Source organism: Gouania willdenowi, chromosome 15, assembly GCF_900634775.1.
Source record: "Gouania willdenowi chromosome 15, fGouWil2.1, whole genome shotgun sequence".
Lineage (NCBI taxonomy): Eukaryota > Metazoa > Chordata > Actinopteri > Blenniiformes > Gobiesocidae > Gouania > Gouania willdenowi.
Window position 1 is genome coordinate 4,103,412 of NC_041058.1, and position 27,997 is coordinate 4,131,408.

The following is a 27,997-nucleotide window of genomic DNA, read 5'->3' on the forward strand; positions in this document are numbered from 1 at the left end:
GAGGCTTCGCTGTGGAGCTCCCGTAAACAGCGTTCTGCTCCAGAAAATAATACATTGACAACAAACGGGCAGTTTTGGCCTGTGGAACAACGATTTTATGGGCATTCTTGGCTAAATTGAGGGACAAATGGCAGGTGACCCTCGCTAATTTCAGACATGGGAATTTATTGTTTATATCGTGGAATGACATATTCTTACCTGTGAGAATATTTTTGACGATAAATCATAAACAATAGAATATCGCACATTCCTACTTATTTGGTAATTTCTCATTTTTACTGTCTCCCTTTGGCCGAGTTGGATGCTCTAAAGGGCCAGATTTGGCCCCTGAATCTTGAGTTTGACAGAAGTGATCTAAGAAGTCGACGTTTCATCCGTCCACGACAATGAACTATAGCAATCTCAGCATTTCCACCATCACTGCCTGCATTCACCCCTGACACTATTTATTTATCTCTTGTGTTTGTCTTGTTTCTGAGCCTCAAGTTCCACATTTGTTTTTTTATGTTGCGCTTTGAAATTGAAAGGACGAATAAAGCACCTTGAATCCATGGAGCCTTGAAGGTCTTGACTTTCTTTTTGAGGCCTACGTATTTTTTCAGCTCTCGCAGCAGAAACCAAAAGTGCCGCCGAGATTATGTAACAAAAACAAAGTCTACGAGATCGTGGAGACGCCTCTTGTGGTTTCATTCCTCTTTCTGTGTCTGACAGGCGACTGCAGCTCAAACTCCTGATGTAATATGGCACCACACACACATACACACACAAGCGCGTACACACACTTTCATAACCATACTGAGGCCTATAATTATCAACCCTCCAGTTTGATCATACTTGATCTCCATTTCCTGCTTTAGTTTCTAACTTTCCTGTCTCAAATAAGCCACAAAGGATCTCGGGGCTTACATTTAAAAAATTCCTAAATTGTCTTTTCTAATATACTCATTTCCCTCTCATTCTCTCGTCCGTTTGCTCATTTCCATTTCGTTTTCGTTTAATCAGCTTACTGGCTATTAAACTTCCCTGACACCATGGCAAACAAGCTTTAATATAATAACTGTGTAATATAACTGAATATAATAACTGAGTTAGCTGTTGCTATTAATTAATATATCTATGTTGGAATACAGCCAAAATTATTGTGGGGAAAGCCCAAAACATGAAGGTGAGGATATGTTTAGTGCCACTTTGCAATTTATGCTTGTTTTAAGAAAATTTATGATAATAACAATATTGCCATTGTCAGAATGGATTCCGTAATTTTTTCAATGAGAAAGATCATACCTTGATGAAACAATGGCCAATGAAAGGAACCTCATCAAAACAAAGTACACATAGTTTTCTCCTTGAACATGCAACACCGAATTTGGTGTGATATGGTTTCATGTATTTATATGTAACGACATGGGGCAGATTCACTAAGATCTGAACGAAAGGGGTGGTAAACCAGTTGTGTCCCTAAATCCTTTGGTGATGCAGTTTCCTCACCTGCTGCAAGGAATTCACTAACATTGCACCAATGATTAGTGCACGTGCAAAAGTGGTGGAGACCACCCCTATTTAAATGAGCGTTTTGCTTGTTCAATGTGGACAGAAGCACACAATGACATTTGAGGAAGTTAAGGCAGAGGCAGGTGGACTTCTCTGTCTGCTGCACAAACATTTACCGCTAATAATGTAGAAAACTAAATAAAGAAGAAAAATGTTTTAAAAAAAAATAAAAATTTAAAACCAAATGATATTTTTTCCCCTAATTTTATGTGGCTGCAACATCAGGTCCTGTAACTTTGATTTGATCAGTCCATGAAAAACAGGCAGATTTGGACAGAAACCGTCCTATTGATCTGCCGTTGATCTGAGTTAATACAGCAACACAATTTGTCAATCAGTCTGCACCATTTGAAGATGATCTACTGACCATCATCCAGCAGGTCTGAGCAGCGCTGTGTCACCACACTCTCATATGTGAACATTGGTCCATCACTGCATAAATTACGCATCTGATCAGCTGATTCTGGTCTGATGCTGCTTCCATCAACGCGACACGAGAGTTTGACATCACTGGAGCGGTGCATCTGTTAGAGCTGTCCCGATACAACTTTTTCATTTTTGATATGATACGGATATTGCAGCCTTGCGTATCGCCGATATTGATTCGATATCAGCATGAATCATACGTACTTTTTTGTTATTAACCAATTGGTTGCATACATTTTAACCTTCAACATAAGATCTACAGTATTCTACAATTGAATAGAATAAATAAAAAATGAATTGAGAAAAAAAAAATTGGAAAATCCAGAAATTTGAATAGTGACATCCATGCAGCTCCGTGCACAGCATCCTCTCTGCACCACATCGTGTCACACACACCCAGACTCCACACACACCGGGTGTGCAGCTTTTTCTCTCCCTCACACACACTTTACTCACACTTTATTTTCTCATTCTATGGATGTTAATATTGACTATTGTTTTATTTAAATTATTTTCTTATACTAGAAAGGTTCACTGGAGCCTCCGCTGTGTTTTGTGTCAAAATTTACTGCAGCGGATCTCTGCGTGTGTGTTTGCACCTGCTTGTCAGTCATACTATTTTCTGGTACTAAAACAATCATCACAAACTGTTCCAGATTTGATGAATTGCATTATGCCCACTGCATTAAGGTATTTGCATGCCCGACTCCCATTTTTTTGCGCCCCTTATGAGATCCGCCTACTTTACATTTCATCAGAGGGAAACACGCTAAATGCATTGAGGCCGAGCGGATTGTGACACGCTGAAGATGCGCAGTCCTGATTCCCTGGAGTTTGTACTCCTTATTAGCACATGGAGTGATGTTTGCGCATGTTTTAATACCCCTAAACATTTAGTGAATCCGCCCCAGAATCTGTCGTCTGCACCCAAAGGCTCGTGGTTGCTTGTACGACATCCGTGTTCACATCTCGCCCACAAGAAGCTTTTTTCTGTGTTTTTGTCTGTGTGGACACAGCGAACGGGCTCCTCATGCTGAATAATTTATGAGGCTGTAATGTGAACCCCAGTCCTCCTTTTCTCCCCCTGCCTTCTGTCATCAGTCAACTTCCTCCTGTGAAAACAAAGGGAACATTTACATGTAAAAACTAAACCGTTAAATAGGATACAAATCAAATATATACTATACAACTACATTTTTTTTTTACAAGTATATTATTTCTATATTTCCAAAGTAATTGAATGATCTATAAATGCAGTAAAGTATTAATTTATTGATTGTTTTAGAATAAGATGTATAAATCAATATATAATAAAACACCTTTTAATGCACGTTTTATGATGTAAAATACTGATGTATCCTACTCTAGTAGAAGTACTGTTACTCGATTGAAAGTGTAGTCAAGTACAAGTCATACATAAAACATAATAGTTAATTTTATTTTATTTATTTATTTTGCACAATTACATAATAATACACATGATCACAGTAAGAAGTAGCTCAATTAAATAGTACTCAAAGTAGAAGTTACTAGTTACTTTCACCCCAACACATTTATTGTTGGTAATAAATCTTGCCACGGTTCCCTTGCATACAGTAAACATCTCATTTATAAACTTAAGAAGCAAATGATCAAATCTTACACAATTGGAATTTAATTTATTATCCACAAAGGCATCTTAAAATAAAAGGTTTGTCAAAATGTTCAATTATTTTTTAAATAAAAAAAAAAAAAAAATGAATTCAATTAAAAAAAATTCTCAAGCTGAAATAACCTCCGTTCAAAGCTGTTTTGGTGTGGTGCATTACGTTTAATCTGATTGTCGGCTATGATGTGATGCATTTGATGTTGTCTGGACATTTATTTTTTTTTGTTGTTGCATAATGTCCGTTGATCATTTTGAAACAAAAAATAATAATTAACTTTGGTGTAGAAATGTAAGGAATTACTTTACTTCTTTTAAAACGTACTTGAGTACAAGTAAAATGACTGATTTAGAAATATACTCAAAACAGTACAAGTACCCATAAAAGCAACTCAATTACAGTAACGTGAGTATTGTAACCCATTACTTTCACCTCTGCTGGAGGCTGTGTCCACCACCCTCTCACTCCTGCTCAACATGTTCACGTCTGCTGTCTACTACGCAGCTCAGGCTCACATTCCTCACCTTGTTTCAAATGTCCAAGTCCTTTTCATGACCTGTCCCACATATCTGGTGCAGGGCTGTTCATAGCTGATGAGTGCACTGCACACACACAGTGTTGTGGCAACGCCTTCCCGTGGACCAGTGTTTGGCACCCAGCTGAAGTGGGTTATTCTAATCGGCCTCGTTAGCAGCGGCTCCTTTTTCCGTCCTGGTTTCAGCTCCGAGAGGCATCACACGGGCAGCTACAGTGTCTGTCATGGGTCACAACCTTCATCCCTCCAGCCTCTTGTCACCACTTTTACTCATGTTCAACTGCATTATTTACAGCCTCCAATTTTAATTTCAGAGTTTACACATTCTAGCTGGGTTTCCAGGCGATATTTCTAAATGTCGACAAAGTATAATTGCGTTTTTAACGTGTTTCCATTTAATGTTGTTTTGGAGCCTCGTAACTCCAGTGAAGACTTCTCTGCAGAAAGACGGACGCTCCAAACCTCCTTAGAACACTCTGTTTTCCTTTGTTGTCCAAAGTGGCACTAATCATTTATAAGTATAATAGTTAAGTCTCCTCTTCTGTCTACACGTACCGTGTCATGTTTTCATGGAGGTAAGTGGTCATGTAACCATGTATGTCACGTTTTGTGACTCGTATTTGCGGAAAAAGTGTTTTATTGCACTTTTGTGACATATTTCAATATCAAAAGCCTAAAAACCTTTTAGCGATATTTGAGTGTTTTTTCGAAATTTGGTGTTTCCATTACCAGTATTTATTGCCATTATTAGATTTTCCGCATTTCCAAGGTAATGGAAACATAGCTACTTTAGACATCTTTACCTGTTTAGATTACTTTACCGCAGTGTTTCTCAAATGGGGGTACGTGTACCCCTAGGGGTATGCGATGGCACGACAGAGGTTACTTGAGAGAAAGAGAAAGTGGAAAATGAACAAAGAAATGATAAGAACTATAGAAATAAATCTATTCAGGAGCCACTAAATCAGTATTTTGGGGTCGGGACCCAATGTGGGGGTCACCTTGAGTTTCAGAAAAATTTAAATAGATTTTCAAAATGTTTAAATTCTAATAATTTTTTAAAATTAAATATGAAACAACTGTATTTCTATACTTTCACTTTTTTGAAATATGAATCTAGTTCAACTAAAATACATTTAAAAAATGTTTTTATCTGGTCAGACATGATCAAAAACTAATTCTAAAAAGAGAAATGTCTTTTGGGGTTGCCAAAATTTCTTGAATGGGGTCACGATCCAAAAAATGTTGGGTACCACTGCACTAAATACTGTTTCTTTCCATATATTTACAAAAAGAGATTCTTTAAAATGTGTTATCACTCGTTTATTCCATCATTTTGCACTATAGTTGTTTTAAATAATTTTCTAAGGAAAATTGGGTAACCCCTCCTTTTACAGTCCCCTAGTTTACACTTCCGTGTATGAATAAATCATAAAATATCAGTCCTTGCAGGATTTTCACTATGATTTTTAATTTGATGAAAATGGCAGGGTTTCGGAAACCTTTTAACAATTTGACAAGAAATTAAAAAAATAAAGAAAGAAAAGACTGCCATCATGTGATATAAGCATGAGGAAAATGTGAGCCCTGCTTGGAGATATCTATTTGAACTATTTACAACTGAATTAGTTGGTAATTTACACAATGATTCATGGTTTCTCTGGCATTTTTTACTTCTGCTGTGGGTCAAATTGGATGCTATAAAGGGCCAATTTGGCCCCTGGGCCTCGAGTTTGAACCCTTGTGATTTATACGTTAGCAAATGATCGGAAAAGTCCTTTGTAAAGAGAGACACTTTATTAACTAATGCTCTTTGTTTAATTTGACTTTAATCCTTGTGTTTTATGTGACCTTTTGTTTGTTAAAGCATTGTTAGAAATTGGAATAAGTAGTCTCAGACATAAACTGCCTTTCTTGTTTTTGTTTTTGTATCCCTCTTGCTGGAGCACCACCTTGTCGTTGGTCTTGAGGCTTGTGTGCCTCCAGGACCCTGAGAGCTATGCTGGCGGGAGCTTCCACTCCTGGTAGGGTCACCATGCCAGACAGGTCGAAGGGTAGAGGACAGACTAAGAGTGCTCCCTGGTCCTCCAGGTTGGAGGTTGGACACGGGGCTAACGACCCGTTCTGTAAAACAAAACCCTGTAACGAAGGAAACCATCTCATCTTGTCCCGTGACTCTGGGGCTTTCAAAGTAAGCAATGGTGAAAGCTAACAGGAAGCTACTGATTGAAGGATGAGATTCCATTGGCGTTCGTCTCCCATGAGCATCTACTCACCGTATGCAGCATGGTAAACTTGGCTCTCTGGTTTTCTGATATTACGGATAACGGATTGGAAAAACGGAATTCAGGTTCTGAGACGTAACAATCAATCTGGCGCAGACAAAGCAATCTAAGATGGGTTTTTTACTCATGGAATGCCTGCACACATGTTTTGGGACAATAATGTCTAGAAAGTTTAATAAAAGCACAAATCTGTTCAATTCTTCTGATTATATCATAATATGTTATGGTTTCATTTATTCAGACAACTTTTTATCAGGAAATTTACTTTGATCTCCTGACATGTTTCGACTGTTGACTGCCAGTCTTTTTCAGAGGCGTCTGCTGGTTGCTTTGATATGTCCTTAACTTCCACGTAATAATTCCAGCAAGTTCTTAATGTCTTGACTTCCACTTAATAATTATTGTTTATTCAGACTACTTCATGTTAAATGAAACTTAACATAGTATTCAAAAAGAAGACAAAGCACTTGCTGGAATTATTGATGAACTCGCTATGTGTTAAGGATCGAGTAGTCATCATGTTATTCAAGAATGTAATTCAGAATTACATTTGCATTAGGAATTGAGGTTACAAGTTAAGTTTAAAGAATATTTAACTTTAATTCTGAATGAAAGAGGAATAAAGCTCCCATGTAAACGATCTATGAAAAGCTACCTAACCTCCCACTTTTCTAGAGCAAGACATACTTCCTACGGGCACTGCACTAGTAAGTATAAAATGTATATCAAGCTTTAACTCAATTTCTCCTATTAGGCACATTTGGCTTGATTTCGGGAAGCTTTGCGAAAATTTGACATGTCTCGTCTTTTGCTACATTTGCGAGATATTCAGTTTCTCATTTTTTGCAGGAAGATATTGTGTAATCACGTGATAATGTCCGAAACCATGTAGGTAAGTGTTAAGGTCGTGTCATATAGCTATTTCATTTTTACAAGATGAAGATATCATTCTGCAAAATTTAGTTTTGCAAGATTTTGAACAAAATTTGACATTTCCGTCTTTTTGCTACGCATTCAACGGCCCGTTTATAGGAAAAATGTTATGTAGGAACATGTTTGGGCCTTCAGTAAACAACTTAGCATATGTCTCAGCTTCTGTAATCTGATCAACTGGGAGCTATGTCTACAGACTGTTCACATCACTAATGATAAAATGAAAAAACCTTTTTTTTTAACTATTTTAATTGCTGGAATGTAAGAAAAAATGTCATCTCTGTTTTGATTTATATTGTAAATGTTACTCTTTCTTGGGATATTATTATTATTTTGCTTTTATGCAACTTTTTCATTTTAATTTTGGATCCCAACTTTGGGTTATTCTCTACTTTACTCATGAATATTGAAACTCCTTTACATGAGGCCATTGTAGCTTGCCTCTGTGTCTTATAATCATTTGTTGTTTTAGTTTTTCACTAGTAACCAAAAAACATTTACAAACCATTGCATTTATTTTGAAAACTTATATTAATTATAAACAAATTTCTCATATTTATATTTGCTCTTTTTTGGGGGTGTTTTTCCTTTAAAATACTAAGTACTAAGCTATCACAAAGTATGATTAGAATTCTTTGTGGAATATATGATCTTTCCTGATCTGCGATCTGTACATGCCGTCTGCTCAGTTACAGCCCCCTCCCCACCCCCCCCCCCCCCCTTCAGCATGTAGACCGTCATGGGACCTCAGTGCAGACAGTCTGTGGCCATGCTAGACCACACACACACATACACAAACATATTGTATGTGTGTATACATTAAGGGAGGTGCAGACTGGAGAGCCGCTCCAGGGAATGTTGAACATGAGACGTGTGAGTGCGGGGGGAATTGGGACTTCCTGTGTGTATTGAGGCGCTGAGTCGTCGTAAATCACTTCAGAGCGGCCTGAGATGGTCAGACAGGCGTGTCTCAGTGTTTCTGTACAATCTAATGTTTGGTTAAACCTTGGCTCAAAGACATTCATGTGGATACAGTCATATATTTGGAAAAACGACCAATCGTTCCCAACCTACAAACAAATTCCAAGAATGTGGAGATGAGTTTAGTTCAGACAGAGGATTTTAAACTTTATTTCACCTGCTAAGTCAATGATAACTGAAAATGAAAAATAAAGCAATAGATTAATGATAAATGATTAAATAGCTGTGAAGAAGCTAAATTAATCTGATGGAAAACAACCTACAGCTACAGTTACATAATTTTGGGTTTTTAACACTTAAACTAAAGCGTTTAAGTCACAACTCTCACAATAAAGAATGTGTCCTTTTGTTTTCACAACTCTATTTTAACCACAGAAAGGCTTTATTTGTGCTATTCTGAACATCTTACACTCTTGGGAAAATGCTCTAGTAGTTCGGCATGAAGCCCAAACACAATATCTACACAGCAGACGACACACTCAGATCACCTGAACGTCCCACAAAAACACCCACCCACACTACTTTGAGACTTTGAGCGTCTTCTCTTGGGCACAATCACTTGGAGCTTCTTATAAGGCACATCTAGGAATAGGATTCAGGATCTAGTGGTGAGAGAATACGAGGGACTTCCAGAAAGTTGCTCACATTTTCTTGGCACTTTTAATCCAGCAAACAGCACACGTTTAGGATTAGTTTAACACTTTTGCTTTAAAGCAGAATGGGCAACTTTGATCACAGCGGGGCCATAAAACTGTGATTGTATCTAATTTGAGGGCCCACTTATAAACTTTCATGTCAGCATTAGAATAATTACAAATCAGAGTGTCAACTCAGGAAAAAACAAGGTTGTGTTTATGTCGTCAATTCATATATTTATATATTTTATGGTCATTCTTGAATATTTTGTTCTTGTGTGCTTTTGGAGTCATTTTTGAAAATTTTCTTTCATTTGTTGAGTTGTGGTTTTTTGTGCCTTTTAAACCAGCTTGTGTATTTTGTTTGCTTTGCGTGTTTTATGGAGTCATTTTTGCATATTTCTTTTTACCGTTTTGTGATTTTTGGAGTCATTTATGTATATTTTTTCTCTGATTTTTTTAATTTATTTTTTTGTATTTAAAGGCAACTATAACTTTGGCCACTAGGGGCGCTAGACTTCACGTCTAGCGCCCCTAGTTGCCACAAGCGCCGCAGCACTGTCGCAAAAATCAACAGTCAGTCGAGCCAGCCTCCCTTGTCTTTTGATTGTGTCTGCAGACAGTAGTTAACCTGATAAGGATTGGCTCTCAGGGCTGGGTCGGTCGGGCTGGGCTGGTCCATCTTCTCCAAACTTACATAGTCGGTATTTCAAGAGGAAAGCCCCGCTCAGAGTATTGATACTGTCAACCTCTGTATATTGGCCTGAGGAATCATTTAAAATCACTCATATAGGTCAACTTTTTTTAATCAAAAAGTCCGATGTGTGCCTTTAAGTTGTTGTTTTGTGTGTTTTTGAGTATTTTTTTTTTTCTGTCATCTGTTTTTTAAAGTATTTTTAGTATATTTTTCTCTCATTTTGTGTATTATAGTTGTTATTTTTGAACAAATTTGTGTATCATTTTGTGTTTTTGGAGTGATTTATATATAATTTTTTTTCTGATTTTCTGTATTTTAGTTGTTTTTTTGTGTCTTTTTGGAGTCATGTGTTTTTTTTTTTTCTTGTCATTTTGAACATTTACTTTGGAGGCCGCACCCACATAGACCAGAGGTCCACATCTGGCCCCCGAGCCACAAGTTGCCCATATCTGCTTTAAAGCGTGTAATGTTCCAAAGCATGTCATGTACATGCATATCTTACGGCCACGTACGAGAGTTGACATTGTATTGCGTATAATTTCTTTTTGTTAAACTGAGCCGTTAAAAACATTAGGAAGCATCTGAGTGATGGTGGGATCAGCTGACAGCATGTTTCACATTTTGGTTTCTAATCCGGTTTAGCTTCAGTGCTTTGACCCAGTGCTGCAAACCATTTAGTGGTGGAAAAGGTTGTTTATAGCCAATGAAACTTATTTAAATGCTGACTTTAAAACGTGGCGTCAGTTATTACATTCATCTGCTCCAACTCGGTCTTCCTGGGTTTGTTTGGACGTGCCGCTTCTCAGCTTTCCCTGTAGTAATCAGGGAAGTGGACGTTTCTGATCCACTTTGGTGTGATTTTAGGAGTTTGTTTTGTGGGTTCCACTAAATTAGAACCGAGAGCTGCATGTGGACCAACAGTTTTTAGCATTTAAGCTTTTAGGTAATGTCACCACCTTTTTATATTGTTCAAAAGTCTCATTTCCACAGCTTTATTATGCCTACTTACACTCATATTTATAACCATAATTGGCATGTTTGGTATGATTTCAGGACGTTTTACAGCCATTTAAATCATCTAACTTGAGTCTTGACGTTAAACACTGGCCTTTATGCAACAGATATTTTTGACGCTTGTCTGAAACAAAAGCTGGATTCTTGAATATCATTTTGCTGAGCGGTGTTTCCTCACAATCAAAGCCTCCTCCTGAGCTGGATCATTTATTGATGGGCTGACCCACTTCAGCAGGAGGAGGCTTTTATTACCACTTTACAGTAATGAGGAGGCCTCCTGCTGCTCACGGGGTCCGGCTTGGTTTCCTGCTGGATTCTGTGTCTCATCAGTCCTTGTTTGTCCTGCTCTCACACATTTGTGGACCAACGTGCACAAACATTTTGTCGAGGATATTGTTATATAATATTACTTCAAATATTTGCCTCCTCTTCTCTTCCTGTGTCAGGAAAATACATTTTTGTTTAATAAACAAAGAGATAATTAAATTAGTTCCTGAAAGAAAGGAAGCCAAAAATGAAGCTATTTTTTTTATATTTGGTTAAACTGTTTATTATGTATTTTTTTTCAAATTAGTGTCAAATATGTATTTATGTGTTGGCAAAAATCCTGTACTTTGAGTTAAAAAGAAAACAAAACAAGAAAAAATTATTGGTTTCTTTTTAATAAATACTTCTTTGTATTTTCTGTTTAAGGATTACATTTTTAAGATAAAAATATACTTAATAATAAATGTTAATATATTTTTTATTACTTTTTTATTGTTTTTTGAAGGTCCTTTGAGAATAAACTTGTTTTTTTACAGGAACTTTTTTTTAAGAAACTTTTATTTTGGGAAATTGTCATTTCTTTTTAAAACTTAATTTTGTTTTTAATCAGTTTTTGTCCCATCATGGCTAGTAACACATTTATACATTTGAAAAATAAATACATAAATCTGTGTCAAAAATATATTTAATTTCTCAATAAAACATAAAAAAAAACTTCCTGCACAAATTGTCATTTTCTTCTTTGCAGAAATCTTTTTTTTTTTCCTTTTTAAATATATATATATATATATATATATATATATATATATTTAATTTAAAGTAGTGGGAAAGAATTTCTTTTATAAGTTTAAAAACAATTAGTTTTTCTTACCAAAAAAATAAATTACGCATAATTTACAAAGAAAAGCTTTCCTGACACAGATGAGAGGAAATACTTTTTATTTATTTGTTTTTTATTTTGGTGTTGGAAACAATTTTTTTAATAAAATAAAATAATTATGACTTATCGTGTCTAAATGTTGGAAGAGAGACACTAAACTTTGTTTTGAAAGTTTATGTGAAAGGTTCACTGAGCGTTTCTCTTCTAAAGCCCTGTCGGAAATTCAAGTATTTGACCAATAAATCAAGTATAAAAACTGCATTTTGTACATTTAAAGATTATAAATGATGCACTTTCTCATTCATCATGTAAAAATACTTTATATTTTGGTTAAAAGTGAACATTTTGGTTGTAATTTATGGTCCTTTGTAGCTAATAATGATGGTTATGGGAGCGCTGCTTTCACTCAGCTGTCCCTGCTGCATGAATCCCAGCTGTTTCCTTCTGTCCGTGCTAACGTGTGTGTTTGCTGATGAACTGCTGGCAGATGTCGTCCGTGTGTTGCTACAGTAAACTTTAACAAAGTCCCTGTGAAGGTGTGAAGTTGTCATCCCTGCTTTTACACAGCCTGACCCCGAGTGTCCATTGTTGTAGGACTGTGTGTGTGTGTGTGTCGTAGCTAAGCAGCTGCTGGCAAGAGGCCACGCCAGGCTGGGAGGAAAGCTTAGACACACACGTACATCTAACACGTGTGTGAGAGACGTCAGCTTTTCACCGTGTGTGGGATAATCCATAATACTGTCGTTCTCGTTAGTGTTTCCCCCTATGTGTTACCTAACCACAAATTACTGATGCTTTTATATTAAAAGGGAATAGTCAAGAACATCTGGCTTTGCATTGACTGAAATACACGTCTTTAGTTCACGGAACAAAGTGGAAAACGTCTTTGTACTCGAGCTTAAAGCTTCGTCGACATCCTGACTCCACTCGGGCCACGACTCCAAATTCACACAAAAAGGCGACAAAAATACAGTTAAGCTTTCATTTATTCAGAAAAGTTTATTTTTACAGGAAATTTACTTTGATCTTCTGACATTTTTCGACTGCCAACTGTCTGTCTTCCTCAGAGGTGTCTGCTGATCGCTCTGATGTGTGTGACCACGCCCCCTGTCACCCGATGGTCTACCACCGGGTGAGGAGGAAGACTGACAGTTGTCAGCAGATCAAAGTAAATTTCAAAGTATATTTCCTGAAAAGATGTGACTGAATAGTTTAGTGAGTAGCACAATGGAGGGTCTCGAAAATCTCTTAAATGTCGGCATGAAATGTGTCTACGTGAGTTTTATGGATGAAATGAGCACATGTTGATATTCTACTTGGTCACTTTCTCACTTAAAATGATTTCAGAACTTTCAAAGTAAAGGTGGAGAATCAACAGAGATATTTAGCCTCAGTGTGATTCAGGTTTTTGTCGTTGTCCAAAATGTTTGACCGTCACGTGATTCATGTCAGACTGAATTTGTTCCTGGAAGTTATTGGCGGGCCATTCAAATCCATTGATTCCTAGTGATATAACTGGGATTTTTGGTTATTTGTCATCAATAACTGCATTGATTGACAATATTTATACAGTACACCGTCATATGTATGTGTATATACAATATATGTTTATGTAGTTCCGTAAATAGTTTTTTTCCTAATGTGAATTTGTATAAATAATTAGTGTAAACAGCGTATTTGCTTTTTTGACATAGTTAAGGCCAATATTAATTTGGTTAAAAAATGTGTTAATATGTGTTGTATACAGGATGTATTGCTTTGAATTTTCTTTAATTTTCATAAAAAAGGGTCATTAAAAAACACCACATCCTGACAGGACGCATTGGAAACATATGTATTATGTTCATACCTATATAAAAATAGACAATAGATTTTTTACTATGCACATATGTACCAAAATAAATGCATTAAATAAATGTCTAACAAAGTCAGAATCATTAATAACTTCTGAAAAAGGAGTGAAAATGTCTGGTTTCCCAACCAAACCAGAAAGAAATGGTTTGCCAAGGTCAGCAGGAGCAATCTAAAATAAAATAATAAAATAAAAATCAGGATGATAACAATACATTTTTTTTGTCATTTTCAAACACTTCATTGGCATTTTTTCCACAAATAACACAATTAAAAAGCTTATTGTTTGATAAAAAAGAAGATATGTAGCCTATGTGGGTAGATAAACCTGTGTGAGGTAATGGTACCTTCATTTTCTGAGAAGAATTTAGAATTTATTTATTTTTCATTTGAACATGAAAACAACAGCAGTGTGTCTCACAATGAAAAAACAATGATAATAATAATAGTAATAAAAAATTTAAATACAAAAAATAAAAATGTACTGGTTTAGCGGGGATAATCCACTAACATGCCTTAATGCACACGTTAATGGGTTTAGATACGCTGATAATAATAATAATAATAACGTTACTGTTCAAAAGTGCATCACAAACGTCTAATCAGCTCTAGCTCCATTGGCTACAATAGTAAACTGATCACTTCTGGGAACAATTGTGAAGCTCCATGAGCCGCCATTGCTGTAAAAAAAAAAAAAACCATTGGAGTGAACGGAGTTGAAGCAACTTTCTCTTTATACGGCTCTGGTAACGGTAATGGTTGGTGAGAAGCAGATGACTTTTGGACGTACATAGAAAGCTGTTTCATGCCGCTAAAGCTAACGAAGCAGAACATCTGGCGTTATCTTCCTTCTCAGGCCAAACATGAGTGTTCATTGATCACGTGGTCAGTAAAAGATGACAGGTCATAAAAGCCCCGATGAGAGCTCCATAGTGAAATAATGTCAAATGTTTAATAATCCGATGTGCTGCCAGAGGAGTAAACAGGCTAATCTGTTTTAATCCTTGTTTGTCTCCTCAGGGCAGAACAATCGTCGCTGCCTCGGACAGACACCAAAGCATGAGAGGCTGGAGCTGAGGCTCGGCTGACCTTTCCCCTTTCCTTCTCCTCCTTTCCCCCCGCCGTGATCCTTCCATCATCATCACCTCCTCCTCCTCTCTTCCTTCCTTTCTTTCCTTCCTTCCTTCAGTCCCCCTGTCACACCACACCCTTTGTTCCTCCTCCGTCTGTCCAACGTATCCGATGTACTCCCCGGAGCAGGAAAACATCTCCACCACCGCCTCCACCAAAGTGCCAGTGAAGTACGGAGAGCTCATCGTGCTGGGGTAAGAAACAGCAGAGCTCACTGTGTTTAACCTGGCAACAATTCATCATATTTATAAAAACAATCAATCAGGAGCTTTAATTATTGGACCTATAACCACAAAGTCCACCTGGTAACATAGCCCCGCCCCTTCACCCTTTGACCCTGTTCATGCTAAGATAACCAAAACACGTGAGACTAGTCTGGTATAGAGCACATTAAATATTAAGGTAACACACAAAACAACAATAGGAGTACACAAAACAACCAAGAATGTACAAAAAAACAAGTCTAAAAACACGAATTATCACATAAATATACAGAATTATCACATAAATACACAGATCGACAAAAAAAACATGCACAAAACAACAACATCCAACACCCAAAACGACAAGGAATATACAAAAAAATTACTACAAAAGCACAAAATTATTTTATTAATTATGGTTTGGTTGGGAATACAATGGTGGACATAAAAAGAAACACAAAACTTACACATAATAAACATATTACCCATCTTATTTTCTTTTCAAAAAGACAAAATTATGACATTAATACAGAAACAGTCAAAAAAATATATACACAAAACAACAACAACAAATAAACACAACTACAAAAATACACAAAACATCAAAATACATAAAAACAAATAATGTACAAACAATTACTCCAAAAATACAAAACAACAACAAATATACACACATAAAAATACAAAAATCAACAACAAAAAAGAAAAAAATGCCAATTACAAAACAACCAAAAATATATTAAAAGTGATACTTGATACCTGCTGCACTGTATATATATATATTTATATTTATATTTATCCTATTTATCCTTTATTCTCTATCTATCCTTTATTTATCCCTCATCCTTTATATTTATCATTATTATTATTATTATTGTTGCTGGGTTGTGCTTTGTTGTTCTGTTTTTATTTCTTTTATTTCTTTTTGTTGCTTGTTTTGTGCACCAACCACCAAGTCAAATTCCTTGTACTGTCCTCAAAACTGTACATGGCAAATAAAACATTTCTGATTCTGATTCTGATTCTGAAAGATGCATAAAACAACTCCAAAAACATACAAAATGACAACACAAATACACAAAATAACCTAAAAAACACAAAATCACACAAATATTGGTGTATAAGATAAGATAAATCCTATATTCCCAACCAGTCATCTGCTTTCATTCACACTTCAACAGTAAATATATCAGTAAACAATGAGCTGATGCTCAGAAATAGAAGAAAGTATTGCAGAAAAAGACAGAATAGACGACAAAGACGGAGAGAACGTTGAAATCCATATGAAAAAAAGGACTTCCTCTGTTTATTCCCTGAAGGCTTGTTTCCCTCCACTCCCATTCCCGCCTGCTCCACAGAGGAATGCAGATGTACACACACACACACACACACACTTGTTGCACAGCTGACTCAGTTTGTTGTTCTGGGTCGTGTTTAGTCCGTGGAAATCTTTCCCTGTGGGAAAAAAGCAGAAAGCAGTAAATGCAGCTCCATGCCTCTAAAGGAGAACACACTGATCCACTTCTTTCCACTGGGCTTTGCCAGAGCTTCTAACCCTGACAGTGATGTTACACTCTGACCTTTGACCTCTCACAGGGAGGGGAGGGACTTTCATTTACTTAAACTGGTCTGGCTTTGGGAACCACAACCACCGAATGGTTAAAAGATACACAACATGACACACAAACACAACAAAAGTACACATACTGACTCCAGAAATAGGCAAAACGACAACCAAATACACAAAATCCCTTTCAAAACACACACAAAGGCATCGGTTAGTCAACAAAAAACACGCAAAAAAAAACAATAAATTACACAAAAAGGATTTCAAAAACACACAAATGAACAACAAAAATATGCAAAAGACAAACACACAGAAACGACAACCAAATACAGCCTCTAAAAACACAAAAAGCATCAGCAAAAACACACAAAAACTGACAAAACAGCAAAAATCCTTGAAAAGCCTCCAAAAAGAGACAAAACGACAGCAAAAATCAACAGAAGCCTCAAAAAAAAGGCTGTCAGTGTGAACATAATTTGTGGTCAAAAAGCCATATTTTTAGCTGAGTTCTTTCCCATCCTTATAATGTATCCTCGTAAGGATACATCAAAGCAATCAGTAGATGCCTCTGAAGAAGACTGACAGTTGGCAGTCGAAACATGTGAGGAGATCAAAGTCAATTTCAAAGTAAATTCCTTGAAAAAAGTCGTCTGAATAAATGAAACATTAACATATTTTTACTACAAGTCTGTCTCATTCCTTAAGTCTTTCTGTTATGGTTTGAGCACCTGGAGAGGGTTGGGAGTAAAAATCAAAGTGACTCCGCCCTCTCACTAATTTGTGTAAACGCGACACAGAGTGACTCAGACTGCTGTTTTTCTGTGTTTACTGTGTGCGGCCGGTTGCTGCTCACCGGGCTTCAGTTTACCAGTGTTTGCAGAAAACACACAAACACTGCACACACACACACTGCACACACACATTGCACACACACACTGCACACTCGGCTCCTTGTTGCTGACCTTTGACCTCCCTGCATTTGTTTGATAACAGTGTACGTGTATTTACACGCTCTCAGCGCTGAAGTTTAAAGCAGTGTATGGCAGCGCTAAACGTCCCCATGGCGACGCTCCTCCTGCCATGGTTACACACTCCAAACGTTGCCGTGACTGGTTCACCGTCGCCGTGGTTACACATAAACCCTGCGAGCGCTGTTTGAGCCCTGCAGCAGTCGGCTGACATTTGTTTCCTTCCAGCTGTGATCTGTGAAGTGCACGTTTCAAACATCTGTGTGCACTTTGTGTGTGTGTGCGTGTGCGTGTGCGTGTGTTTAGAAACCACTAAGACGTCTCGTTTTTTCAGACGTTAGTTGGATTCCACGAATCCACCTAACATTTTTGTACATATTAAATGAGAAAAAAAGTGTAAAAATGTTGCCCAGATCCAAATGCTTTTACTTATTTTGTGTGCTTTGTTGTCATTTTGTGTGTGTTTTTTGTGTATATTTGTTGCCGTTTTCTGTATTTTTTTTCTGTCTTTTTTTTAAGTTTCTGTCTATTTTTGTGTATTTTTTTAATGTGTTTTTGTTGCCATTTTGTGTGTGTGTGTGTGTGTGCGTGCGTGTGTGCGTGCGTGCGTGCGTGAGTGTGTTTTGTTGTAGTTTTCTGTATTTTTTAGGTCATTTTGTGTATTTTTCTTGGTGTGTTTGAGGTGTTTTGTTTCTTTACTGCCTTTTGTAAATTTTTGTGTTTAATTTTGTAGTTCATGTGATTTTGTTGTCATTTTTACATTTTTCGAGTCATTTTTAAAATTTTTGTTATCGTTTTGTGTATTTCTTATTGCTGTGTGTGTATTTTTGAGTCATTTTGTACATTTATTAATGTTTTTTGTGTTTTTGTTGTTGTTTTGTGTATTTTTGTTATTGTTTTGTGTGGATTTGCTGTTGTTTTATTTGCGTAGTGTGTTGTTTGTCATGTTGTGTATTGCTGTCGTCCATAGAAGTGATGAGAATCAGTTTGTGCTTATGCTTAAACAATGTCGGACTCCGTAATTTTCTCTGGTCCCTTACCAAATCTGACTAGTGATGACATGTATAGCCGCATGTCATCATTTAACCGCTGGCTATTGAGGTGGTGTCCAGAAAACGAGGTGGGCTTCATTGATAATTGGAGATCCTTCTGGGGAAAACCGAACCTCATAGGAAGAGATGGAATCCACCCTACTTTGGAGGGAGCATCTCTACTATCAGAAAACATGGCACAGTCACTGTTATGACATCTCATGAATGAGACCATGTTACAGAGGCGGAGTCCTCCACGCCCCTCTGCGCTTGCCTTAGGACAGTTTCCCTCCCATTGCTATTATGATAGCTGTGTTCATCGCCATGACAACTGTTATGATGGTGATGAATATTATTTTATGGAGACGGTGTCTGTCCCCCGACCCAAATTTCACAATGATTTTGACATAAAATCAAATATAATATAATATCAATTATAAAAATCTGAAAAAAATTAAAATCTCAAATCTAGAAACACCAAAACATAAAACCATTAGATGTGCTCTATTAAATATTAGATCACTGAGATCCAAATCTCTACTAGTAAATGACCTTATCTCAGAAAATAACTTTGATTTATTCTGTTTAACTGAAACATGGCTGTATCAAGATGAATATGTTAGTTTAAATGAAGCCACTCCTCCCAGTCATTTAAATACTCATATGCCACGAGACATAGGCCGTGGAGGTGGTGTAGCAGCTATTTATCATTCCTCTCTCCTAATCTATCCTAAACCAAAGGCCAATTACACTTCCTTTGAAAGCCTGGTTCTAAATTTATCTCATACTGAATCAAAAACCTGCCAGCCAGTCTTATATGTGATAATTTACCGTCCTCCAGGCCCTTATTCTGAATTTCTATCAGAATTCTCTGAGTTTATATCAAACTTAGTCCTCAGTTCTGATAAAATACTGATAGTAGGAGATTTTAATATCCATGTGGACAAAGATAGTGATAGCCTGAGCTCAGCCTTTATGTCCCTAATAGACTCAGTTGGCTTTTTTCAAACTATTAATGAAGCTACTCATCGTTTAAATCATACTCTTGATCTTGTTCTCACATATGGCCTTGATATTAATGAACTAAAAGTCTACCCTGAAAATCCTCTGCTATCAGATCACTTTTTAATATCTTTTAACATTATCCTAGAGGATCTCGCACTGTGCAATAAAATAGTTACGAGTAGAAATCTGTCCAATAGTGCTGTGGCTAAATTTAAAGAGGCCATTCCTGCTGCCTTAAACTCAGTGCACCATCCAATAAATAACTATGATATTAATTATAACCCCTCTCAACTGGATCTGCTTGTCGATAGCTCTGCTAGTCTACTAAAAATTGAGGGAAAAAACTATTAAACGTCAGAGGAAAGCTCCGTGGTTTAGCTCTGAAACTCACACACTCAAACAAACAACCCGTAAATTAGAGAGAATGTGGCGCTCCAATAAAACAGAGGAGTCACGAATACTCTGGCAAGAAAGCCATAGTAAATACATGACAGCCTTACGACATAGTCGATCTACATACTATTCCTCACTAATTGAAGAAAATAAAAATAATCCGAGGTACCTTTTCAGCACTGTAGCCAGGCTAACACAAAGTCAGAGCTCTATTGAGCCCATGATTCCTCTAGCCCTCAGCTGTGAGGACTTTATGACATTTTTTAATGATAAAATTCACAAGATTAGAGATAAAATTAGCCACTCCCTGCCTTCACCTGGGCCTGCTGTACCATTAAATGTAAATAGGCCTAACCTAAACTGTTTCACACATATAGGACTTCAGGAACTTAACTCTATTATTTCATCCTCCAAACCATCAACCTGCCTTTCAGATCCGATCCCAACTAAGCTGTTTAAAGAAGTTGTTCCCCTGGTCTGCCCATCTTTGTTGGAGACAATAAATAAATCCCTATCAATAGGCTACGTGCCACAGTCCTTTAAAGTAGCTGTAATCAAACCCCTTCTCAAAAAACCTACTCTTGATTCCAGCACTTTAGCAAACTACAGGCCTATATCTAATCTTCCTTTTATTTCAAAGATTCTTGAGAAAGTTGTGGCGGCTCAGCTCTGTGAATTTCTTCAAAACAACAGCCTGTTCGAGGACTTCCAGTCAGGTTTTAAAGCTCAACACAGCACAGAGACTGCTTTAGTTAAAGTAACTAATGATCTACTCTGGGCTTCAGATGAAGGACGACTCTCAGTGCTGGTTTTATTAGATCTTAGTGCAGCTTTTGACACAATAGATCACTATATTCTACTAGAGAGATTAGAGGAATTACTTGGAATCACAGGGACTGCCCTAAACTGGTTTAAGTCCTATCTATCTGATAGGTACCAGTTTGTACACGTGAATAATAAGTCTTCTGTGTACACTAAAGTAAGCTACGGGGTTCCTCAGGGCTCTGTGCTGGGTCCAATCCTCTTCTGTATCTATATGATCCCCCTTGGTAATGTTATGAGAAAATACTCTGTTAACTTTCACTGCTATGCTGATGATACCCAACTGTATGTATCAATGAAGCCAGGTGAGACAAATCAGCTATCTAAACTTGAGGCCTGTTTAAAGGACATTAGGGCCTGATGGACCAAAATTTTCTTCTTCTCAACTCAGACAAGACTGAGGTCATTATACTGGGCCCACGACACCTTAGAGAAACCTATGCTAGCCTAACTGCCCTAGATGGCATTACTCTGGCACAAAGCACAACTGTTAGAAACCTTGGGGTTCTATTTGATCAGGATTTATCCTTCAACTCTCACATGAAACAAACTTCAAGAACTGTCTTCTTTCATCTCCGTAACATTGCTAAAATCAGATCTATCCTGTCTCAGGGCGACGCCGAAAAGCTAGTCCATGCTTTTGTTACCTCTAGACTGGATTATTGTAATTCTCTTTTAGCAGGCTGCCCGAGCAAGTCGCTTAAGACACTTCAGCTGGTTCAAAATGCTGCAGCACGTGTACTGACTAAAACTAGGAGAAGAGATCACATTACTCCTGTATTAGCCTCTCTGCATTGGCTTCCCATAAAATATAGAATAGAATTCAAGATTCTTCTTCTCACTTATAAAGCCCTAAATGGACAGACACCAGCCTATCTCAAGGAGCTTGTAGTGCCATACAATCCCCCCAGAACACTACGCTCTCAAAATGCTGGACTACTCATTGTTCCATTTGTCTCTAAAAGTAGTATAGGAGGAAGAGCTTTCAGTTATCAGGCCCCACTTCTCTGGAACCATCTACCAACCACGGTTCGGGGGGCAGACACCCTCTCTACCTTTAAGGTTAGGCTCAAAACATTCCTCTTTGGTAAAGCTTTTAGTTAGGAACCAGCTCATAGCTCATAGTTAAGATGCAATAGGCATAGACTGCCGGGGGGGTCTGGCATGCTCGGTTGGAGAGAGGTTGGAGAGGGTTGTTAAGAGAGAGGTCATTTAGGTTAGAGAGGGACCGGAGAGGGTCCCATTCCTCTCTCAAACACTCCCTCTATGTCTGCTTCTTCCCTTGTGTGTTTGCTCCTGTACTCCTTCTGGCTTTTGTCTTGCAGGTCCGTGGGATCCTCAGTGTGGAGTTACAGAGTCTCAACAACTCTGTCTCCACCCTTTCCTCTGCACACACCCAACACAGCATAACGTGGATGGCTGTTCATCATAGGAATGGGATCCACACAAGGTTCCTGCTGCTTAACAGAAGGTTTTCCTTGCCGCCATGATGAATTCATGTTGGGTGTGGGATACATATGTATGGGTATATACGTATATATGCATATGTGTGTATCCATAAAATGAAGAGTCCGTCCTTAAGACTGCTCTACTGTAAAGTGTCTTGAGATACCATTGGTTATGGTTTGGCGCTATACAAATAAAGATTGATTGATTGATTGAGTTCTCACGTTAGTTTTAATAAAATTACTTTTGATGCATCATTAAAATACAAAAAGTCCAGAAGGTCTCGTTCAAACACACTGCTGGTGTGCTGTAATATAAATGCACGTAGTGTATGCACACACACACACACACACACACACACACACACACACACACACACACACACACACACACACACAGACTGGTTTCACTGTGAGGGAACGCTTCTGTTTACAGTTGTGGCTCTAAATGAGCCTGTGTTTGTCTCTGACTTTCTAAAGTTGTGTTTGCAGGACAGCTGTGTGTGTGTGTCGATGTATGAAAAGTGTGAGCTAATGTTTGTGTGTTGTGTATGTGTGTTGTTTGTGTGCATCTGGGAGTTCTCGGGGTGAGAAGGGAGGGAACAGAAACGCCTCCAGCCTGTTCCACAATGACTCTTTTTTCCAGGGTATTATGCAGCTGCACGCAAAATAATGCTCCATTGTTCCCCCTGTGTGTGTGTACGTGTGTGTGTGTGTGTAGGTACAATGGCTCTTTGCCCAATGGTGACCGAGGTCGGCGTAAAAGCCGCTTTGCACTTTGCAAACGACCGAAAGCGAACGGAGTAAAACCCAGCACGGTTCATGTGGCCTGCTCACCTCAGGCTGCCAAGGTAAAACACACACACACACACACACACACACACACACACACACACACACACAAATAGTGATTGTTTTCTTATAAATCAGTATGACTACCAAGATAAAAGTCCCAATGTTAACACAAGCATTTTATTTTGAAAACCGCAGTATTCATCCCAGTTTCCATCACTGTCATTCTTCACATCTCTTTCCATTCAGAATTTAAACTCAAAGTGCTTATTTTTGTGGTTTCATCCTTTATCTAACAGTCAGTAATAATATCCAGGCTTTTATTTTGAAAGTTAATAATGTTTTCAGTGTGTTTCTGTATTTATACATTTGTGTTTTAACTCTTCTTTCAAACTAACTAACATTTTGAGCAACAAATCACTTTTTCCTGATGCATTGTGGGAAACTGAGTATTTTTTTTGGAGACGGTATCCAATCTGAACCTTTAATTACAAGGAAAGCAAAAGTATAGCGCGTGCACACACACACACGCGCACAAACAAATTGATTATTGTTTTCTTATAAGTCAGTATTACTCCCAAGATAAGAGTCCCAATATTCATATAACCATTTTATTTTGAAAAATCACAGCCTAGCATTATCTGTTTATTTGTTTTTGAAATGTGAGATACAAAAAACTATTAACAGATAAAGTCATAATTGTAACATAAAAAGACATTTAACAGAAAAGGTCTGATTTTCAAAATAAAATGCCATAATAACTAGATATAAGTCATAAATGGGAAATCAAATGTCAAGACTAAAAGTTAAACTTTCATTTGGAAAATCAAAAAGTCATATTTACAAGCTGTGCTGCATTTTATTTTGAAAGTCCTTCTCACTCTCGAGCATTTGACATTTTATTTGCTTGGGCTGCAGGAAGTCCCGCCCCTTTGAGCAGTCAAATTCAGGTTAACACACGCATTATAGCACACGCTTTTTCGTGTGTGTGTGTGTGTGCGTGCGTTGCAGTCATCGGGGAGAACATGCAAACCCTACACGCTGCATTGGATTGTGATACTCAGCGTTTCTGGATGCAACACGCCCACACACACACACACACACACACACACACACAGTATAACAAACTAAATGATAAACCAGCCTCTGCAATCTAGAGCTTTTATTTTGAAAGGGAAGTTATTTGTGTAGCCTATAATAGTAGGTGTTTGCATGTAGCAGCGCTGGCTGTAATTTCGTGTGTGTGTGTGTGTGCGTGTGTGTGTGTCTCCCCACAGGCCATCAGCAGTAAAGACCAGCACAGTATCTCCTACACCCTGTCCCGGGTACAGACGGTGGTGGTGGAATACACACATGACTGCAACGCAGACATGTTTCAGGTGAGAGCCTCAGTCACCAGGTAACACTGGGCACCAGTGGATTTATAACAGTGTTTTTTTTTTTTTTGTTAATACATTTCCACTACAGGTATCTTTAACTTATATCTAACACTGGTTAGTTTTCAGTGGCTCATCAGGGTTGGGGTTAATTACATTTTTCATTTACAATCACAATCTTCAGTTATCTATGTTCAGATACAACTCTATCACGATTACAGTGACACGTTTTTTCCAATTATGACTAAAATTATAATTATTATTTTTCCCCTGAAAGTCAATTACAATTTTGTTCGTAATTACTAAAGTTCAATTACATGATAACGGGCTTGTTTTCACCTATGTATTAAAACAGCTGTAAAATATTATCTATTATCTAAAAATGTGTTTCTGATCTCTCTGTCACCTTGTAAGTTTTCCTAATCAATGACAATATTGGTATTAATATTTTTGGTGTGGGCGTCAGCCTTTCTTCTGTCAGTGTACCCCAATATTTTATTTATTTTTAATGAGAAAATGATCCTCAAGAGAACTGACATTGGAACTTTATATGCAACATATTTTAATAATTGTATAAGACATAGAACTGTAACATGGTTCCACAGGTTTGTGTTTCATTAAATTGTAAATGAAGGTTTTTTTTTATAGGATGTTCATGCTAATTACAATTACAAAGTCAATTATCTGAACTCAATTACAATTCAATTACGATTTCAACAGCAACACATAGTTCCAATTATGACCCCAACCCTGGTCAACGTGATGTGTTCTTCTTCTCTCCATCAGATCGGTCGATCCACGGAGAGTCCGATCGACTTCGTGGTGACGGACACGGTCGCCGGCAGTCAGAGCAACGCTGACACCCAGTCGGTGCAGAGCACCATCTCACGCTTCGCCTGTCGCATCATGTGCCAGCGCACGCCGCCGTTCAACGCTCGCATCTACGCCGCCGGCTTCGACTCGTCCAAGAGCATCTTCTTAGGGGTGAGAAGGTTTGATCACACAGCTCCAGACAGGAAATTTTTGTTTTTACAAACTTTTCCTGAAAAACCTTTTCTGAATAAACGAAACCTCAGCAGTTTTATCATGTGTGTGACGCTCTCCTCCAGGAGAAGGCTGCTAAATGGAAGACGTTGGACGGTCAGATGGACGGTCTCACCACTAACGGGGTGTTAGTGATGCATCCACGACACGGATTCACTCAGGACGCCAAACCAGGCGTGTGGAGGGAGATCTCTGTGTGTGGAAACGTGTTCACTCTGAGGGAAACACGCTCCGCTCAGCAGAGAGGGAAGATGGTGAGAGTTATAGACCAATACTGAGTAGATCTGTTATTTTATTACAGATCTGTTCTTGTCTTTTGTCACAGACGTATACAGAGTAGATTTGTTCCTGTCCTTTGTCACAGACTTTTACACAGTAGATCTGTTCATGTGTATTCTCGTAAACAGAGTAGATCTGATCCTTTGTTACAGACATATACAGAATAGCTCTATTAAGTTCCTTCATTACAGACAATATAAAGAATAGGTCTGTTCCTTTGTTATAGATGTATACAGAGTAGATCTGCTTCTGTCTTACTTGACTTTAGTTTTACGCGTACTTGTGTAAAGCTCCTAAATGAAGTAATAATGATTGATCATTAATCAATAATCAATAAGTGACCGTGCATGTGTCTCTGCTGTGCGTCTGTGTGTCAGGTGGAGGCGGAGTCTCAGGAGCTTCTGGACGGTTCTCTCATCGACCTGTGCGGTGCGACGCTGCTGTTCCGTACGGCCGACGGCCTCTCACGCACTCCCACCGTCAAACACCTGGAGGCGCTGCGTCAGGAGATCAACGCGGCGCGGCCCCAGTGTCCCGTGGGCTTCAACACGCTGGCGTTCCCGTCCATGCGCCGCAAAGACACGCCCGACGAGAAGCAGCCGTGGGTCTACCTGCAGTGTGGCCACGTGCACGGATACCACGACTGGGGGAACCGGCGCGAGGAGCGCTGCAGCCGCGAGTGCCCCATGTGCCGCACGAGGGGCCCCTACGTGCCGCTGTGGCTGGGTTGCGAGGCGGCGTTCTACGTGGACGCGGCCCCGCCCACGCACGCCTTCAGCCCCTGCGGACACGTGTGCTCCGAGAAGACGGCGAGCTTCTGGAGTCAGATCCCTCTGCCACACGGCACGCACACCTTCCACGCCGCCTGCCCGTTCTGCGCTCAGCAGCTGAACGGAGAGCACGGCTTCGTCAGACTCATCTTCCAGGGGCCGCTCGACTAGTTCAGCAGCAGCAGCAGCAGCAGCAGCGGGGCCCCCCGGTGGACAGGAACACTCTGAATGGACTGATGGGCTCTGGGGGGGATGTTTTCACCACTGGAACAAAAAAAAACACACATGGCAAGTCATCATCCAGAGATCAAATATCATTAATACACAATGAAAGTCATAAATACGAGATACTAAAGTCATAATAATGAGGAAGAAAGTCAATTCCATGGCTTTTATAATCAGAATGACTCATTTGCTCTCATAATAATGTGACATTATTAGATATGTCATAAAAAAGCCTGAAATATAAAATACAAAGTAGAAATTATAAGATATAAAGTAACAAATCCATGATTCCACACGCCCTCGAGCAAAGTCGTTTTTTCTCTGAACTGCAAGTGACAAAAGTCACCTTTTACTTAAAAAGTCATGATTAACATTTACAAATTTCATAATGAGATTAAAATGTTTATAAGTCATAATTCTATCATACATTCAGAATAAAGAGGGTAAAAGTCATAATTAGGAGCTAAATCATAATTTTGAGATAAAGACATTAAAAACAACAGCTTACAAGATACAAAATGTGAAATAAGATAAAATACTGTAATTCTGATCTTGTGGTAATTCTGGTGGTTTAATATTTTCAATCTGTATCTCATAATACTGACTTTTTGATCTGGTATTTATGACTGGCTGTGTTGATATTTGGGTGGTTTTAAACGGGCTTCCATACTTCCTGGTTTGTAAGTGACCTTTGTAACGCTTTTTCACCAACGACGACAAAGATTTCTATATTTTCACGCCGAAACCAAACGAGGAACTTTTTTTGACGCTCACGCTAACTTCCTGTTTCTATTTGAAACGCAGTATTCATCCCAGTTTCCATCACTGCCATTCTTCACATTATTTAAACTTAAAGTGCTTATTTATGTGACTTCATCCGTTATCTGAGTCAGTAACAATATCCAGGCTTTTATTTTGAAAGTTCATAACGTTTTCAGTGTGTTTCTGTATTTATACACTCATGTTTTAACTCTTCCTTCAAACCAACAAACATTCTGAGCAACGAAACACGTTTTCCTGATGCATTATGGGAAACGGGGTTCTTTTGGACTCTGTATCCAATCCAACCCTTTAATTACAGAGAAAGTGTAGCACACACACACACACATACACACACATAATACTGATCATTGTTTTCTTATAAATCAGTATTACTCCCAAAATAAAAGTCCCACTGTTCATACAAACATTTTATTTTGAAAAATCACAGTCTAGCGTATTATCTGTATTTGTCTTTTTGAATTG

At 38.2% G+C, this 27,997-nt stretch overlaps 1 protein-coding gene across 2 annotated transcripts; it reads left to right on the plus strand.

Moving 5' to 3' along the window:
• Positions 1-6,312: 6,312 nt before the first annotated feature.
• Positions 6,313-27,988, plus strand: LOC114476410 (E3 ubiquitin-protein ligase pellino homolog 1). 2 transcript variants are annotated; one of them, XM_028467884.1, is made up of 7 exons: positions 6,313-6,447; positions 14,722-15,026; positions 22,988-23,117; positions 24,336-24,437; positions 25,221-25,418; positions 25,544-25,732; positions 26,135-27,988. In XM_028467884.1, the coding sequence occupies exons 2-7, from the start codon at positions 14,944-14,946 to the stop codon at positions 26,696-26,698; spliced, it is 1,266 nt and encodes a 421-aa protein (XP_028323685.1). In that variant the 5' UTR covers positions 6,313-6,447; positions 14,722-14,943; the 3' UTR covers positions 26,699-27,988. The 2 variants fall into 2 exon arrangements, with proteins under 2 accessions (XP_028323685.1, XP_028323684.1); XM_028467883.1 differs by lacking the exons at positions 6,313-6,447; positions 14,722-15,026 and having other exon boundaries at positions 22,503-23,117.
• Positions 27,989-27,997: the final 9 nt, after the last annotated feature.